Source organism: Callithrix jacchus, chromosome 15 (genome assembly GCF_049354715.1).
Source record: "Callithrix jacchus isolate 240 chromosome 15, calJac240_pri, whole genome shotgun sequence".
NCBI classification, from domain to species: Eukaryota; Metazoa; Chordata; class Mammalia; order Primates; family Cebidae; genus Callithrix; species Callithrix jacchus.
Genome location: NC_133516.1, coordinates 35346383 through 35363806, shown reverse-complemented (window position 1 = coordinate 35363806; position 17424 = coordinate 35346383). Strand labels below are relative to the sequence as shown.

Sequence of the window (17424 nt, the reverse complement as noted above, 5' to 3'; positions counted from 1 at the left end):
ACATGACCTCCTGGACTGGCTGCTGAATTTGTGCCACAGCAGGGGCATCACAGTTGATTTTCTGGCCCTGCCAGCACCTGCAGGGCAAGTGTTCTCTGTGAACAGTTGAAAATAGGCCCATGCTCTTCACTGTCATCCAGCAGGTGCTTTCCAGCTTGGGGAAGGCCCTGGGTCGAATGCTACGGGCACATTGGACACCATGGCAGACACAAGGCCTGTGGTGATAACTGCCACCCAGAAAATAACCAGGTGCTGCGGGAGCCCAGAGGGAGGCATAAAGATGACTGGGAAGCCTGGGGGTAGCAGGGAAGGCTTCCTGGAGGTAATGTTGTGGGGGATGAGATTTGAAAAATGGAGAGAAGTTAGCCAAGTGGAAAAGGAGGGCAAGGACACCAGGTGGTGGGAACAGCATGCATCCAGGCCGAGAGCCAGGACACTGTGTGCCAAGTTCAGGGAAGATGATGGGAGGAGATGCTGTTGGATGAGGTGGAAGGGGAGGGGCGCCAGGCCAGCACAGGTGGTGTACACCTCATCACGGAGCACGGCTTCTACCCTGAAAGGGGAGGGAGGCCCAGGCAGGGACAGGTGGGACCGGGGTGATGTGGAATGGGGAGAAGGCAGAGTCCACCTCGCTTTTGCCTGCAAGGGTGGCCTCCCTGCCTATGGGTTGAGGGGAGGTGCCTCCAGGCACGTGGCTGCTACCTGGAGCTCTTGTCCTGGAGGCACTTCAGAAGGACCAGAAACCATAATGAGGACACCTTTTCACATCTGTTGCCTGGCAGGATTCTTCTCCCCATTTCATAGATGTGGAAACTGACCTCAAGATGACTGTCTTAAAGTTATGTGGGCCGGGGGCAGTGGCTCACACCTATAATCCCAGCACCTTGAGAGGCTGAGGCCGGCAGATCACTTGAGCCCAGGAGTTCAAGACCAGCCTGAACAACATAGCAAAACCTTGTCTCTGCAAAAAGTACAAAAATTAGCCGGGTGTGATTACACATGCCTGTAGTCCCAGCTACTCCAGAGGCTGAAGGGGGAGGATCTCCTGAGCCCAAGAAGTCGAGGCTGTGGTGAGCTGTGATCATACCACTGCACCACTGCAGCCTGGCGATGGGAGTGAAACCCTATCTCAAGAAAAAAATAATAGCTGTATGGCTCCTCGATCAGCCCAGGCTTGAACAGGATGGTGGGACTTGCCCACTATGGAGGGGTCCCTTCTCAGGCCTGGGCCCTTTTAGCCAGTCCAGCCTGGCCCTCTGCCACATTCACCCTGGGACTATGAGGAGGACTATGAGGAGGCCCTGGGAAGATGGGAGCCATGTCTATGTGGCCCCCTCCCTAGAGCAGCAACAGGCACCAATCTGCCATTAGCATCCTATAGCCACCTGGGGGCTCCTCTGATGACACATACTTCCCCCTGGACCACCCTTCATGGCCTCCAGTCCTCTCTCCAGGAGCCCCAGCGCTGGGAGGCAGGATAACCCAAAGCCACATGCCATGCCCCGCTAACATTTGTGGCTCTTCCCAGTCTGATTCCAACCTCCTCCAACCTTAATGTGCCCCCTGCTGACATCAGGCAAAGTCACTCACTGTGTCCTCCAACAAGGTGCTCTCTGCTCAGCATGCCCTTACCCCCTCCCTGCCCCCAGGCAGAGAGAACAGCAGAAGCAAAGGATGTGGGCAGGAGAGGTTATGTTTGCACAGCCAAGAGCAGCGTGTGTGTCTGGAGCCCAGAAGGAAAGGGAAGCACCTGGTGTATGAGGGGAAGCTGGAGAGGCCATAGGAAGGACTTTTGTCATGGTTCCAAGAGCAAAGGATGGAATATATCATTTGTAGGGATTTAGGCAGCGAGTGGTGATCACATCTGCTCTGTGAAAAGCTCTCTATAGGAAGCAGTAGGGGAGGCAGGCAGACTCAGGAAGGGGCAGTTGCAGTTGTCCAGGTGGGAGAGGGTTGTTCAGACTGGAGATCTCTCAGAGCCCTTTCTCCAGGAACCTCTCTCTGACCCTCTACCCCACCCCAGACTCATTGGGAGGATACATCAAGTAGTCATCCTGAGGTATAATCAGAGGGTCCCAAAGGCGCCTGGCTCAGCTGAAGACAAACTTGAGCACTCATGAAAATAGGAACTGGATTACTCAATTGTACCCCGAGATCCTGGCCCAGGGTATTGTGTTTATCTGCTGAATTGATGGATGGGTACGTGGGTAGATGGGTGGGTGAACTGACGGATGGATGGATGGACAAATGGAGAGATGGACAGATGGTAGTAGGATGGATGGGTAGAAGGATGCACAGTTGGATAATGAATAGGTAGCTGAGGGATGAATGGATGAATGGACAGATGGTAGGAGGGATGGATGGAGAGGTTGATGGGTGGATGCATGCATGGTGGAGGGATAGACGGATGAGTGGATGTGTGGGTGAGCAGATGGTCGAATGGTGAATGGGTAGGTGAATGGATGGATGGGTGGATGAATGGTGGTAGACGGATGGATAGATGGAAGGGTGGCTGACATCCCCATTTAGATGTGGGCTGTGTCTGCTTTGGAGTATTATCTGCTTCTAAAGATCCTGATTGGAGCTCCTGAGCCAGGACCATTTATTTATCTTATGCCTTTCCTGGATACTGAAATGCATTCAACCCTTCCTGACTTAGAGCCCCTTTCCTTCAGTTAGTTCTTTATTTTTCCCCCAAGCTGTCATACATTTGACTCCCTAAAGTTCCAGTCCAACCAACTCTGTCTCTCAGTTGTGTCAGTTGAGAGGCCCAAGAAAGTTGCCTTCCTGCTAGCCATCCCCTCTTTTGAGCTGCTGTGGGTCCCAACTGCCTGTTCCCTGGAGAAGAGGCTCATGGAGGCATGTAGAGGCTGGCAACTGTCTGGTTTCCACCTTGGGCTTTATTTTCCCAGCCCCTCCCACAGGCCCCTCTCTGTGCCCATGTTCCAGATGCCACAAAAGCTGGGCCAGCCATCCCAACAGGAGCTGGCGTGTCTACTCAAAACAGGCTGGGGATGACATAGTCGGTGTGGACACCATCAATCAGCCCTTGCCCGTTGTTATGGACGAACCAGCAGACAACCTTCGTGCCAACGCTGGCATCCTTCCTGTAGTCTTTCTGGGAGCCCCTGGAGAAAGAAGAGAGATGCTACAATACACGGGGTGGGTAAGACGGCTGCTAGGCTTGTGGACCTGAGGTCGAAAAAGGGTGGGAAGTTGGCAATTCTAACAGCCCAGAATTGTTTGGTCAAGAATCAAGTCACATGATTTCTCTTTCTAGGAAGTCAAGTTTGGGCTTTTTCTTCATTAGGAAGAGTCTGGTGGTGGGGGCCAAGACCTCAAAGGAAAACAAGGGTACCCCACAAAAGACAAAAGCCCACCAGGCTAATGTGCCTGGGCAGAGAGGACTCCTTCCTCCTCTCGTTGCTGAGCAGGCGAGGGTGTTGGAGATGTCTCCTCACCTGGTGACAGTCAGCTGATGGTTCTTCACCACCAGTGTGGCATCTGACTTTGTGGGGTCAGAGCCTGGGCGGATGTCAGACACTTTAAAGTCAAAGGGTTGGAAGAATTGCCCTGGAACAAAAATATTCACACTGTCAGCACCACAGGTCATGTGGCCACTGGCCTTTCAGGGTTGATGCAAAGGCTGAATGGGGCATCAACCCAGCTCATCAACCCATCGTGAGCTGGGTACAGGGTAGCTAGGAAGGCCTTGTGTATGTCTTTCCCATGCTTCTCTCAGGTCTGAACAGCCTGCAGTCTGAACATTTCATACCCAGCAGCCCATGCGTCTGTGCTGACATCCGGTGACTGTCCACCACGTAGAAGCCTAGAAAGTCACGGTGGACTGGATGTTTCTTCCACACCTGGTGTAGGACGACCACAAAGGTAACCCCATCTCCAAAGGAGACTACCATGTTCTTCTTCTTGTTGATCATCATGGACAGCCTACGAGAGGAGGCCAGAAAGGGGCTGTGGGGCCCAGGAGCTGTGACACTGGGCATCAGACTCAAGGGCATCTTGGTGGGGCCTCCCCTGTACATGGCATCTGAGGGCCCACAGACTCCAGAAACTATCTCGGGGCATTGGAAAGAGGATGACTTATGAACACTGTCTCCCTCCCGTGAGTAGCAATAAGTGGGAAAGAGAGGTCTGGCCTATGAGTCTGGAGGCCTGTGGTCCAGCTGGCTCAGCCACTGACTTCCTCCATGACATTGGGCAGGCTCTACACCTTTCCTGAGCCTCAGTGGGAGGCTCTGGGGGATCTGAAGACAGGAGAGCTAGGAAGACAAGAGCAGCCACAGAAGAGGCAAATGGGGGCCATTATCACCTGACGCCTTCACCCAACCAGCCCAACTGCCCAACTACCAATTCTGGCTCTGATGGGCGCCTGGGCTTGGTTGGTGGCCACCGTGGTCACCCTCCCCTGTGGCAGGAGACTAGATTCTGGGGCCTCTGATCTTTCCCGTGAGCCCCATGGAGCTCCTGTCCTGGGATTTGTTCAAATCCCTCAAGAGCCTCCTTAGACCCTCAGCCTGTAGGCCACCTTGGAGACCTTGTGGGAACCTTACCCATCCTGTGTGACTGTGAGTGTGTCCAGCCAGCTGAAAGTGCTCGGCATGGCCCTGTTCCATAGGGTGATCTTCTCCGTCGTCACCTCCACCTGGACGTCCATTTGAGCATTGGCAATGCCCAGTTTTCCAAAGTAAGTCTTTCTGGGCTTGGAGTCAGGGCTGCCTCTCTTGTCGCCAATGATCTGCCCATTAACTGTGAGGCCTGCCAGAGGGATGGGGCAGGGAGAGAGACCAGCGAGAACTTCTGAGTCCAGATTGCCTTTAGGGATGTACCTTCCCCTTCAACTAGGCCGAGTGAGGGGCAGCAGAGTGGGGGCAATGAGAGAGACCAGGACTTCAGAGACCAAGCCTGTTCCTTCCTAGACACACTAGGTTTGGGTCACGCTGGAACACTGTGGCTTTGCCCCTTGCCTGAGCCAGGGAGTGTTCTTCAGGGAAAAACTATTCCCCAGACATAGGCTGGGTCCTACCCCTGACCCAAGAGGCCCATTCACTCTAATCACCTCCGAAGAGCACTGGCGTGTGGGGGCTGAGCAAGCCTGTGGACCTCAGCACTTGCCTCCCCCAGGGGTTTCTCTGCATGTGAAGACGATTCCTTACTGGGCAGAGTGAGAACCTGATCCATGTGCCCACCTGGGGAGACCCAAGCCCTTCCAGGAAGAGCCCCCGGGCCCCGGCCCTAGCCCACAAGCCTCACCTGTGACTGGGTCCTGAATAAGGCGCAGCACTGTGCCTGGGTCTTCGTCGATGTTGAAGCAGAGGGCATCGTCTTTCTCCGGAACTTGGATGATGAAGTGGGGGTCCCCATCCACTGGTGACACATTAGAGAAGGGGCTGGCTCCCAGGGCCTCTCACCATACCTGGAGCCTCCCCCAGCCTCCTGGCCTCTGTGGGCTAGACTCCAAGAGAGGCAGGAGCACATGCCCAGGCTCCTGAGCCTTCCCTGGGAGCAGCCAGGGACTCACCATAGTAGTAGGGGTTTTGAGGAGGCTGGTAGCTGGCTGCGGATGCAAAGGGAGAAGGAGCTGAGCTAAGCATGCTCAGGGAGGTGCCCAACCCCCACCGGAGTTCAGCTCATGCCCCTCCCCTTCCCTCTCCCTAATGCCATTGCCCTCCCACCCCTCAGTCTCCTCAGGACACATTGTCCATCTGCCTGTCCTGGAGAGCTGAGTGAGTAGCCACCTCAGAGGGGCACATAGCAGGGGCAGGCTCTGGGCAGTGGATGGAGGGGCAGCGGTCAGAGTGTACTCACTCAGGTAGGTCATGGCGGGGCTCACCGGTGTGGCTGAAAAGAAGCCAAAGGGCAGCCATGAGCAGGATGTAGGGGTTCCCTCTCCCCCAGCCACGTGCCTTCTACCTGTCTTAGTGCTGCCACATCCCAGAGGGATCCCAACACTGGCAAATAGAGGTGGAGATGTGACCCCAAAGCTTAGGCTTTAGAAATGGGGCACATCCAGGGAAGTCCTTTATGGGACTAGTGGCAAGGGGAGTGTGGTTCCCATGCTGGGGCAGGGCATTTTGATGTGGCTGAAATACAAGCCATTAAGTCATCAGCTTCTCTTTTTTGAGTAATGCTCACAGCATACACCTGTCCCACCCCTGGGCTCCCCACCCCCTAGTTGGGATGAGTGAGGCTCACCGCTGTCTGTTACTTCCCACACTTGCGCGCGCACTCACATACACACACACACAGAGGATGCACATACATATGTGTATGCACATGCACTGGTACATGTCCAAACATGCCCCGCTTATAGATGGAAGTGGGGCAGGCCAGGCCAGTAGGGGTTGGGGGGCCCTGCCTAGAGGCAGGGAGTCTGTGAGGTTCCAATTTTGTGGTGAGAGAGGCGCAGAGGACTGTGATCCCCAGCAATCCCCGGCATGGGCATTGGGGCCAAACTGCCTTGGCCTAAGTGCCAGCTTGGCCGTCTGCTGAGTCTGTGAGCAAATAGACTGAGCAAATTAACCCCCTGTGCCTCAATTTCCTCATTGTAAAATGGAGATCACAGAAGGACCCTCTTGGAGGATTGCTATGGGATCAATAGAGTGTAAGTGGCTGACATGCTAACTGGCTCATTTTTGCAGGTCACAGATACTGTCATACTGATTGTCTCTCCTTGGACAGGGAAAGCCACCCCGATTAACTTAAAGGGATCCTCAGGCTCAGAGAGGGGCAGAGTCATGATTTGGAAATAGGGCTGGGCCTCAGTCCAGGTGTCCCAACTGTGCCCCTGTGTCTGGGGATCCTATCTTGCTTGGAAAGGCCTCCTCAATTCTCTCGTCTCCTTTCCATAATCCCCACCTGGTGGCTGGCTAAAGCTTACCTTCTGCATCTGCAGGTGCAGCGAGGGAGGAAGAGGAGAAATGCATTAGAAGCCAAAGAGCACTGGTGAGCAGGGACCAGAGCTGGCTGCTTGGCCAAGCAGCCCCAGGTCTTGGGCCTCCCAGCAGCCACCTGTTCCCCCATTGGGTGTCCCCTGGAACTAGGAGTTCCTGGAAGCCAGAGGCCTGGCCTGGCTGGGCCCAGCAATTTGCCTCCCATGTCTCCCAGTGCCATCCCTCCCCCACCACACACAGACCCTGTGCCCAGTGGCAGTGGGCATTCAGGACCCCCTATTGAGTAGGGCAGTCTGGAGTCTGGTTGAGGGGTCCCAGCCTCCAGCTCTCAGGGACTCTTCCCCTAACAATCTCCAGGTGCCTGGTAGCATGCTCCAGGCCTGACTTGCATGTTGGAAGTGCTTCTTCTTGTCTAACTAAGCCCTTCCATGCTGCAGCCTCAGCCCTTTTCCTTGAAATGTCCCCTGGGCAGTGTGCCCCCTTTTCTCACATCCCTTTAGAGGTACAGAGGCTCCTATTCACCCCCACCTCACTGTCCATGCTGACTGTTCATGCTCCACCCCGCTTTCCCCAGGGTCTCTCCAGCCCAGCCCACTCCTCCACTGGACACCAAGGGAGGGTGTGCAGTGCAGCGTCCTAGAGGGAGGCCTCCAAGTTGCAGTCACCATCCCTATCCCCACCTTCCCCAGGCTTGTCGGCGATGGCCCGCTCATCCTCATTGTCCTCAGGCTTGGTCACCACCATGGAGGTCAGTGGAGTCACAAAGTGATACTTGAGGGACAGGTCCAAGGCCTGGGCTGTGAGGTTCTCCTTCTCCTCGCCATGGGCCTTCTTGCTGTGAGGAGGGGCCATTCAGGAGGGCAACACAGAGAGCAACGCCCTGCTCTCCTCCCCCTGCGCTGGCTCCAGAACCAGGCCAGGAGTGCTGGACACAGCTGGGGATCTCCACTCCACTTTCCCCATTGTGGGTCCCCCAGGGTAGAGCCCAGTCCGGCTCAGAGAAGACTGGCTCACAGCTCCCTGGAGCATGTGGACAAGCCCTGTTTCCTTGCTGGGCCTTGGCTTCCCCACCTATAAAACATAGCAGCTGGCTAGGCGTGGTGGCTCACGCCTGTAATCCCAGCACTTTAGGAGGCTGGGCGGGGTGGGGGGGGTGAATCACCTGAGGTCAGGAGATCAAGACCAGCCTGGCCAACATAGTGAAACCCCGTCTCTACTAAAAACAAAAGTTAGCTGGACGTGGTGGCAGGTGCCTGTAATCCCAGCTACTCAGGAGGCTGAGGCAGGAGAATTCCTTGAACCCAGGAGGCAGAGGTTGCAGTGAGCCAAGATCGCACCATTGCACTCCAGCCTGGGCGACAGGGGGAAACCCCCTCTCAAAAATAAATAAGTAAATTAGGGGCTACAGCAGCCACTCACAATGGTGTGAGGAGCTCAGCCTGTGCCAGATTGTATACTAGAGGCTTCACAGGCTAATCCCACCCACATGAACACTGACCCTCTCAGTGGGCTCAGCTCTGCCCTCTGGGCACTGAGGGCTGGGACCCCAGCCTTCAGTCCCACTGAGCTTCACCAGCCCTGGGCCAAGCCCGGTGTTGGGAGCAGGATGCTGAGGCCCCCCCACCCCGGGGCACTCCTGCTGCTGGCCATGGGGCTTGCCTGCTTGAGCCTTGGGGGCAACAGGATGAGGAGTGGCGGCCTGGGTTCCTTACAGACGGCTCTGCAAACAGTTCCTTGGCTGGGCCAAGAAGAGGGCAGGACCGCTGGGCCTGCATGCAGGGGTGCCCTTTCCTGTGTGCAGCCGGGTCTTCCTACTGGGCTCCATCGGAGCACAGCTGAGGTGGGCACGGGTAGGGGCTGGGCCCTGCTCACCGCTTCTCCAGCAGCTGCTCGATGGTGAGGTAGGCCCAGAGACGCTCAATGTAATCCCCGAAGATGTAGTCCCGCTCCTGCAGGGCCTTCTCCATCTCTTTCATGTCCACCTCCTCTGTGAAGGTCAGGTCGTTGGTGGCCTGGGGTGGGGGTGGAAGGAAGCAAGGGGCTAGAGGCCTGGGTGGGCCAGGTTCAGGGGCCGCCACCCCTGGACCTTCAGGAGGCCAGAGCTCTGCCACTGTTGATACCCCATCCCCAGGATACTTCCAGTCCCCGGCCCCACTCACCCCATGGCCCTTTACATCTGCCTTAAAGCTGTTCATGTCTTCATCCACCAGGCGCCCGGCCACCACGATCTCAGAGCCATCGTAGAAGTGCTGGTAAGTGTTCTGCGTGAGGTCCAGGATGGCGTTCTCAGGGTACTCCACCTCCACACCCGTCAGCAATGGGTTGGCCACCTCCTCATAGAAGCCCTGAAGTTCGGACGGGCCAGTCATCCCAGGCCCCCGGGCAGGCTCCCACAATGCTGCAGCTGGCCATCTGTGTCCCAGAGCTGGGCTCATCCTGGCTTCTCATGGTCACTTCTGCCTGTCCCTGACTGCATCCTTCAGTCTGTGGGGGCCTCACCCACCCCCTGCTTCCAGGTAGACACGAGGAAGACTAGAAAGAAAGGGCAGTTTCAGAAGTATTTGCCTATTTAAAAAAAGAAATATTAAAGGACAGAGTTCTTGGCACAAAAGAAGTATTTAAGGAATGTCTGTTGGAATGAAAGCAGGAAGGAGAGAAGGAAGAAAGGAGAGGCAGATGAGAAGGTGACAGGGACAGGAGTGCAGAGATCCAGAGACAGAGGGAAGGGATGGGGTGGTTGCTCTGCAGAGGTGGAGATGCCGTTACCTGCCTGGAGAAGGAAAAGAATTGCCAGATTCAGCAAACACAGAGACAGGATATGCAGCTACATTGAGGGTCAGGTAAACAATGAACCCTTCTTTAGTACATGTATGTGTGTGATGGGTTGGATACTGTGATCCTAAAGTTCAGCCTTATTTGAAGATAGGGACTCCAAAATAAGGTTATTAGTGTTGGCCCTAATCCAATAGGACTGATGTCCTTGTAAAAAGGGGAATTGGACACAGACCTACAGAGGTAAGACGTGTGCAGACACAGGGAGAAGACAGCCACTGACAAACCACGGAGAAAAGGAAAGAGGCCCAGAACAGGTCTTCTCTCATAGCACTTAGAAGGAACCAACCCGCTGCCACATGCATCTGGGACGTACTTGTTACGGCAGCCGCAGGACACCAGTGCAATGTCCTCTGCAATATTCGAGGCATACTTTCGCTACAAAAATGCAATCTTTATCAGAAACTCATATTTAACCACATATCCTGTGTTTGCTCTGATAATCCTACTGAAGAAGCAGGCCTGCTGTGTAGCCCCAAGGACAAGATCAGAGTCTTTATTGATGGGTAAGAGATGGAGGAGGATTTTGACCCAAGAGGAAGCTCTTCCTCATAACTAAAATGGTCACCCTATGCAGCAGCTGTCTGAGGAGGTAGTGAGCGCCTTATGTCAGAAGTATGGATACCTGCAGCTGCAGATCGGCATCGGAGTCCTCATAAATGCGCCGGGCAAACCCTTGGTTCTCCAGGGCCATGTTCTCCAGGAAGTTGTAATTCAGATTGTTGCCAAAACCCAGGTTATACAAGGGGAACTTGCCCCTGATGGCGTTCCGCACATTCTCTTGGATTTTTTCGGGTCTGCTCTCACCTGTTGGAGAAGGGGGTATTCACATTCCAGCCCCAGCCTCGGGGCCAGTCTAAACCAGCTCTATCTGGGGAGACCTGACTCCTGCATGTGCAGAGCTGGTAGAATCACAACCATGAGCCCTTGTGGGGCAGATGGTGGAGAACCCTAGCAGAGAGAGGCAGGACCCTGCCCTCAAGGGGCTCCCAGACCAGAGGGAACCCTGGGAAGGGCTGCCCCAGGTTTTCAATGAGCCAGCTACAGAGCCAGGAGCAGCAGCCAGACACTCCAGCCCTGGCCCAGAGCCACACTTGCACTCCTCACCAACATTGGCATCCCCGTCAGTCAGCATGATGACAATGGAGGTGCTCCTCTCCGGGACCCTGTGCTCCTCTCGGGCCTTGTTCAGCATACTGATGCCCCTCAGCAGCCCGTCGTTGATGTTGGTCACTGGGACACAGACAGCACCGTGGGAGGGTGTCCTCAGGGTGTTCATGTGCAGAGAGGCTGGAGCAGAGGAGCTGGGACAGCCAGCCCCACTCATGTGCCCAAGGACTCTATCTGGCAACCCACGGTGGTACTCAGCAAATAATGAATGAACCATCACATGAACAAACAACTTGGCTGGGCGCAGTGGCTCATGTCTGTAATCCCAGCACTTTAGAGGCTGAGGCGGGTGGATCACAAGGTCTGGAGTTCAAGACCATCCTGGCCAACATGGTGAAACCCCGTCTATACTAAAAAATACAAAAATGAGCTGAGCATGGTGGTGAGCACCTGTAGTCCCAGCTACTTGGGAGGCTGAGGCGGAAGAATTGCTTGAACCCGGGAGGCAGAGGTTGCAGTTAGCTGAGATTGGGCCACTGCACTCCAGCCTGGGCTACAGAGTGAGACTCCGTCTAAAAAAAAACAAAAACTTACACTTTCAAATGGGGATGAAAATGTTGCCAGAAGACTAAAAGCACATGGTGATTGTAAAAGCCCTTTGGCAAAGAGTTGGATGGACTCCCAGCCCCTCTTGCTGGGATGAGGGGAGCAGTGTAGACATTGCGTCATTTTCCATATAAAACAGGGCCAAGAAGACGGGTTCTCTGTGGCCTTATCTTGCTGGACTTGTGGGATACCAGGATCATGGATTAGAAACAGAAAGAATGAGTTCCCCTGGACCACAGAGAGGACAGCTGATACCCTATCTCCAAGCCTGAGGACCATCCACTCCCATCTCTACCCTAGCTCAGATCTGCAGGGCCTGAGACCAGCAGAGAGGGGGGATGCAGGCTGCTCAAGGACAGAGGGAGGAGCCTCCAGGAGGCACGTGGGCTCCGCCTCTGCTCTTACTTCCTCGGTCATCAATGCTCTTCACAAACATCTTGGCCTCCTGGAGGTTCTCGGGTGTGGCTTGGACTAAGTGCTCTTTCCATGTGGACACATCTCCACTGAACAGGATGAAATTCAGATAGTCTTCCTCTTTCATATCTTCCAGGATTCTGAGAAGGGCTTCCTTTGTCTGGAGGAGAGAGAGAGAGAGAGAGAGAAAGAGCTGGGAGAAGCCACAGCAGAGATGGACAGCCCTTCTCAGTTCAGCAGGTGGTACAGCCCTGCCATCTGCACCAACGAGCCCCGCCTGAGGCTTGCCACAGAAGAGGGCAGAGGCCGTGAGCCTTCTCTTATCCTGTCCCCTTTCTCCTCATTCACCACAAGTATCAGCTTTTTCCACATAAAAAAAAATAGTCTCTTCTACCCCTCACTCCCCCGAGTCCTGGCTGTGCCACTGGCGCTGAGTACCTGCTCTAATTTCCGACCAGCCATGGAGCCACTGACGTCAATCACGAAGGCCACGCTCTTAGGCACCACTGGAAGGCCTTGAGGTGCAAAGAAGTGCACGAAGTAGCCATTGACTATCTGGAGAGGGGAGAGAGGGACTGAGGCCGGGGTCCTTTCAGCAACCACAGTGACTATTCTTACAGGTAAAAGCCAGTCATTTTAGCAGCCCAAGAAAAAGACATTTCTATCCCACCCTCTACGGCTGCTGCACCAGGCTCTGGGCCATCAGCTGTCCCATGTCCTGTAGGAAAACAGCCTTGGGCTGAGAGCCCAGGGCAATGGCACTAGATGCAGCTGCAGCCCCTCCCCCGCCAGCCCTCACCCCACCATGATGATGAACCGGCCAGCCCAGGTACCTGCACGTTGCCCGGAGATTCTCTGTTCACGTCGTAGGTGATGGTGAAATCTCCATTGAGGAGGGAGTCTGTACAGGTTGGGCATGAACGCTGTTGGTCTAAGCTGGGCTTGAAGGACACATGGCCCTGAGGGACGGAGATGAAAGACCTTGCTCAGCTCGGCCAGGGCCTGCCCACCTGCAGACCTCAGCCCCGGGGAGCAGAGGGGCAGCCTCACAGGGAGGAGCCCTTAGCAGGGCGGAGGCTAGCAAGAGCTGGAGGCCCAGGCAGCCCTGCCCGCCTGGTGTGCTCTGCAGCTCCCAGGACTGACCCACTGGAGGGCACCGTTTACCACACTCCGGCCCTTCCAAGCACTGCTCTTCCCCTTGGAGATCAGGGCTCCTGGTGAGGCAGGGGCCTTGTCTGATTCAGCTTCCAGCTCCGTTTTTCTTAGCCTCACACACCCCTCAGCCCAGCCTATCTTAGAGCTCAGCACTGAGAAGCTACTTTAGGGAAGGGAGTTTTGCACATTAAAAGGAATTTCTTATGGATGGTTCAGAATGTTGGTGTGTGGGTGGCAAGAGGAGGGGAGGGAGAAAGGAGGAGAATGGGGAGGAAGAGGGGCCCTGGACAGCACGTGGCCCTGCAGAAGCCAGCAGTCCTCTGAGGGTATGGCCTTCAGGCCTCGCTCCAGAAGTCCTGGATGACTGGTTTGTTGTTTGTATTAACATTTATTCACCCACTGTCACTGTCCACCGCCAGCAAGGCCCCTGGAATAGCTGGGGGCCTTGGGGACTGGAGGCAACCACCCAGCACGAAGAATGGAGTTCTCTTTAATCTTTCACTCCTCATTGTGGAGTCAGTAGATCTAAATGACTCTGTTGGGCCTCAAGCCTCCTGACCTATAAAACAGGGAGGATAAGCTCTGCCCTATCCATTTCCCAAAGGCAAAGGGGACTCTGGCAGGTCGTTGTCAGTGGTCCCTGCCCTCAGCATCCACACTCCCAACCCCAGTGGGCAAGGAGGAAGGGGATGGTTGTAGATTGATCCCCCCTACTCCAACGCATGTCTGCTTGCAGCAGCTAAGTCCTGGGCTGCAGGCTTATCCTGCTGGGGTCAGTGTTCCTGTCCCCTGCCCCACCAGGTCTGAGAGGCATCAACACCACCTTTTTCCCCGAGAAGGACTTGGTGAGGGCGCTTCCCAGGAAGTCGTTGGTGATGAATGAGGCCTCTGCGTCCAGCATGCTGATTCCCTGAGGCTCAAAGATGTCTGCCTCGATCTGAAATGGGCAAAGTTAGGAGATGTCACTCAGCACCTGCACAGGCCAGCTCCCAGAACAAGGCCAGTGGGAGCCAGATGGGTCTGTGGGGATGCAGGGACCCTCTAGGACAGTGCCGAGGGCCAAGCCTGGCATCTCCCACTGGGAAAGTGACCACAAGGGCTTGGAGGAGAGCATGCTGATGCCGAGGCATTACCGCCGCCTGTCGTGTGTGCCTGAAATCCCACCGCTGACGCTTTTCCTTTGGCCTTCAGCTTTGAGGTTGGAAAAATACCCCTGTGCCCAGTTACAAGCCTTACAGAGGCACTTGCTGGTGTTGCCCTCGAGGGCCCAGCACTGAATCTGCCTCTGCCAAGTCCATCCCAGCCTCTTCCCCTCGGCCCCAGATGCTGTGGCCAGAACTACTGGGGTGGGGGATGCAGTGGGGTAGAGCTTTTGCATCTTTGACCCCCATCTGAGTCTGCCCCATGGGCCAGTCCCTGCACCCCACTGCTGTCCCTCCAGGGCTGCAGGGGCGCTGGATTACCTCGAAGTGTTTGACCAGTTGCTTGGGCTGGATCTTGAGGTACATCTCATACTTGCCCTTGTGTCTCTTCAGCAGCTCCTCGTAGGTCAGCTCAAAGGTGACTTTGCTGCCTGCAGCCACGTTGACTGAAACTGTGAACTTCTCCAGCTTCCTCCCAGAGGCCCTGAACAGGGTGCAAGATGGTGACTCCCTCAAAGACTGCGGAAGCTCACGCTTCCTCCACCCTCGGCCCTGGGCCCAGTCCTTTGTCGAGGGAGGTCCCTAGCCATCCAGAGCCTCACTCGCCTCAGCCATGACATGGGATAATGGCAAAATTATGGGCACATTTTGCTATAACAGTAATAATAGCTATTGTTGTTTATAGCCCCGAAGGCCCTGGAATCCCAGACGCTCTCCCCGAGGCCCGGGCCTTACTCACTTGACCAAGCCGGCAGTCTTGCCCTGGGACACGGCCTTTTCGTACTGCTTCTTGGCAGCTTCCTTCTCCTTGACATTCCCAGGGTAGGTAACGCCGTCGATGGTCCTGCAGGGAAAGAGAGTTGGAGGTGGGGGGAATCACACTGGGTCAGACTCCCCCCTCCCAAGCCCCGAGCCAGCGCCATGGTGGTACCCACAAGGTGAAGTTGGTGATGAAGGCCGTCTTGGGCAGCTCCACATCAAAGGAGACCTCCTTGGCCTTGTCTGCACGGTTGACAGCTCTCGTGGTGACAACATTGTGAGCAAAACGGGAGGTGACCTTGGAGTTGATTATGGTACTGTAGACCTCGACGCCATCAGTCACCTTTGGGGAGGTGGGTGGGGAATCAGCCAGACGCGGACCCTGGAGAACCAGGTCTGCAGCCCAGCCACCTCTCTTGCAAATTCCTTTGCAGGCTCTGAGGCCCCTGCCTGGCACACAACCCTCATCCTCCCGCAGTCTCCCATTTTGGAAGCCTTGGTGGTGTCCCCAGTCCCCACGTGCTGGCGGCCACCATTATTCAGATGCTTGTCCTGCCTCCTCAGCTGGGTGATCTGTTTACACTCTGCAGCCAGTGAGAGCTTGCCCTCCCGCATCCAGTTGTCTTGCGCTCCAGCCACACACGGACACTGGCCCTGAAGTACCTGCCCCCTGGCTCTTCCTGCTCATCCTCCACACCTCACAAGCCCTCAGGCTCAGCCCAGCCCGCCTCCTGGGTCCTTAGGTAATTGCCCGATTCTGTCTCCCAATAGAGGAACTGATTTCCTGTGCCAAGGGAAGTCTCCAGAACCCCTCTTTCCAATAGGGGTGATGGACTTCGAGAGGCTCTAGGGAGGTGTCCCGGCCCCTCCTGCTAGGGATATATAGATGCTTCAGGAAGGTGTGGCAGAGCGGCTTCACAGAGGCAGGTACCAGCAAGTGCTCAGGAAGTGTCTGTGGAAGGGAGGGATGCCTTTGGGGGGCCCTCTTGGGCTACATCCTGTGAGGTTAGAGGGGTCGTGGTTCTGTGGCGCTCTTTCCCAGGAGTCCTGCGCTGTCGAGGGTTGCCAGGGCAGTGGGCCATAAACTGTTTGCTAGCTGTGAGGAGTCTGCTATTATGTCCCACGCCTTCAGAAGTTGGGCAACCAGCTCCATCCTGCCCTACCCCACTCGGCCCCACCCTCGGTGAAAGTTCTCACCCCTTCCGGGAGGCTTCGTTTCTGCAAAAACAAAAACAAACAGAGGAATCAGGCCAAGGCCAATGCCAAGGCCACAGGGCTTGGGAGGCTCTGGGCTGAGACCAGGGGTTCAGTGGCGCCCTGCTCCACACACACCTGAGTGCCCCCAGACATAGGACCCTCCCAGAGCCACCTATCAGAGTAGGAAGAACTCTGAATAGATGGGGAAACTGAGGTCCAGAGAGGGGCAGGTCTCCAGGTTACCCAGGAGAGCAGGGCAGGAGGAACTCACCCCAGGGCTCTCTTCACATCCCACATACCCCACCTCATCCTGTCTCCCATTCTGGCCCCAGGGCCCTTTAGGCCTCCTTCCAAAGCACCCTTGCCCCGCCACACCCAACAGAGCTCAACACAGCATTTTGTAGAGGCCACACTCATCTGAGTGGACCTTCATTGCCCCTCAGTGAAGCGAGTAGTTCATGGTGCATTGCTCTTTTGACAGATGCTCTCTTCCCAGGGGTAGAGAGCAGGTTAGCATAGGCCTCAGCTGGAACCCAGTATTCCCAGCATCCACACTGCTCCCAGCAGCTCAGCGTCCAGCCCTCTCCCTCCTCTTTACCCCACTCAGAGGCTTACCCAGCATGGTGCCTTTGCCTTCTGCCCATTCCACACCAAGCCCCAGATGGCAAAGAGAGGGCAGACTCACCCCAAGCAGCCGGAAGGGGCTTCTCGGAAAACCAGAGGCCGCCAAGGCAGAGAGCAGAGCCAAGACGAGACAGGGCCACCACACAGATGCCATCGCTGAGCACCCAGGCCTGGCTCACGCTCCTTATATGAGCAAGTCTGGTGTTTTCCAAACAGGGTCAATGACCCGCAGCGGGGGTAGGAGGAGTGGAGGCGGGAAGGGCCTCCGTGAAGCTGGGCATGGGTGGAAAGACGGGTCCCTCGATGTGTCTCTCTGAAGAGGGCCCAGTGGGTCTGGCCAACAGTGTCGGGGCTTCATTCTTGAGGGACCAGGGGACTTGGAGGAGTTCCCTAGAAAAGCAGAAGCTGTGTGCCAACAAATGGGCCGTGGGACTCCCTGGTGTGGATGATGGAGATGGGGTGTGGAGTTGCATTTGGAGCAAAGGGCACCTCAGCATTGTTGCCTCTTGTCCGCACCACTGGCACAGCCTCTGTCTGTCCTCCTGGATTGCAGCCCCTCCCTTCTCAAGGCAGCCAGGGCATGGAACTAGAGTCACCCGCAGGCTCGGACTTCCACAGTGGTGCCCCTCACTACCCTTCTATATTCCCCAGGGCCCCAGGGAAAGGACACACGA

At 55.8% G+C, this 17424-nt stretch overlaps 1 protein-coding gene across 2 annotated transcripts; it reads right to left on the bottom strand.

Annotated features, from left to right (window-relative positions):
- Positions 1-2882: 2882 nt before the first annotated feature.
- On the bottom strand, positions 2883-16912 carry ITIH3 (inter-alpha-trypsin inhibitor heavy chain 3). Of its 2 annotated transcripts, XM_035275799.3 has the most exons (21): positions 16812-16912; positions 16127-16147; positions 15106-15272; positions 14910-15014; positions 14492-14654; positions 13852-13965; positions 12707-12832; positions 12312-12428; positions 11865-12033; positions 10851-10976; positions 10369-10550; positions 9071-9256; positions 8784-8923; positions 7592-7746; positions 5827-5859; positions 5540-5575; positions 5272-5385; positions 4572-4776; positions 3776-3948; positions 3462-3573; positions 2883-3128 (listed from the first exon to the last, which is right to left on the bottom strand). In XM_035275799.3, exons 1-21 carry the CDS (start codon positions 16902-16904, stop codon positions 2999-3001), a joined length of 2667 nt encoding a protein of 888 aa, XP_035131690.2. In that variant the 5' UTR covers positions 16905-16912; the 3' UTR covers positions 2883-2998. The 2 variants fall into 2 exon arrangements, with proteins under 2 accessions (XP_035131690.2, XP_054101710.1); XM_054245735.2 differs by lacking the exon at positions 16127-16147.
- Between the last annotated feature and the right edge of the window lie 512 nt (positions 16913-17424).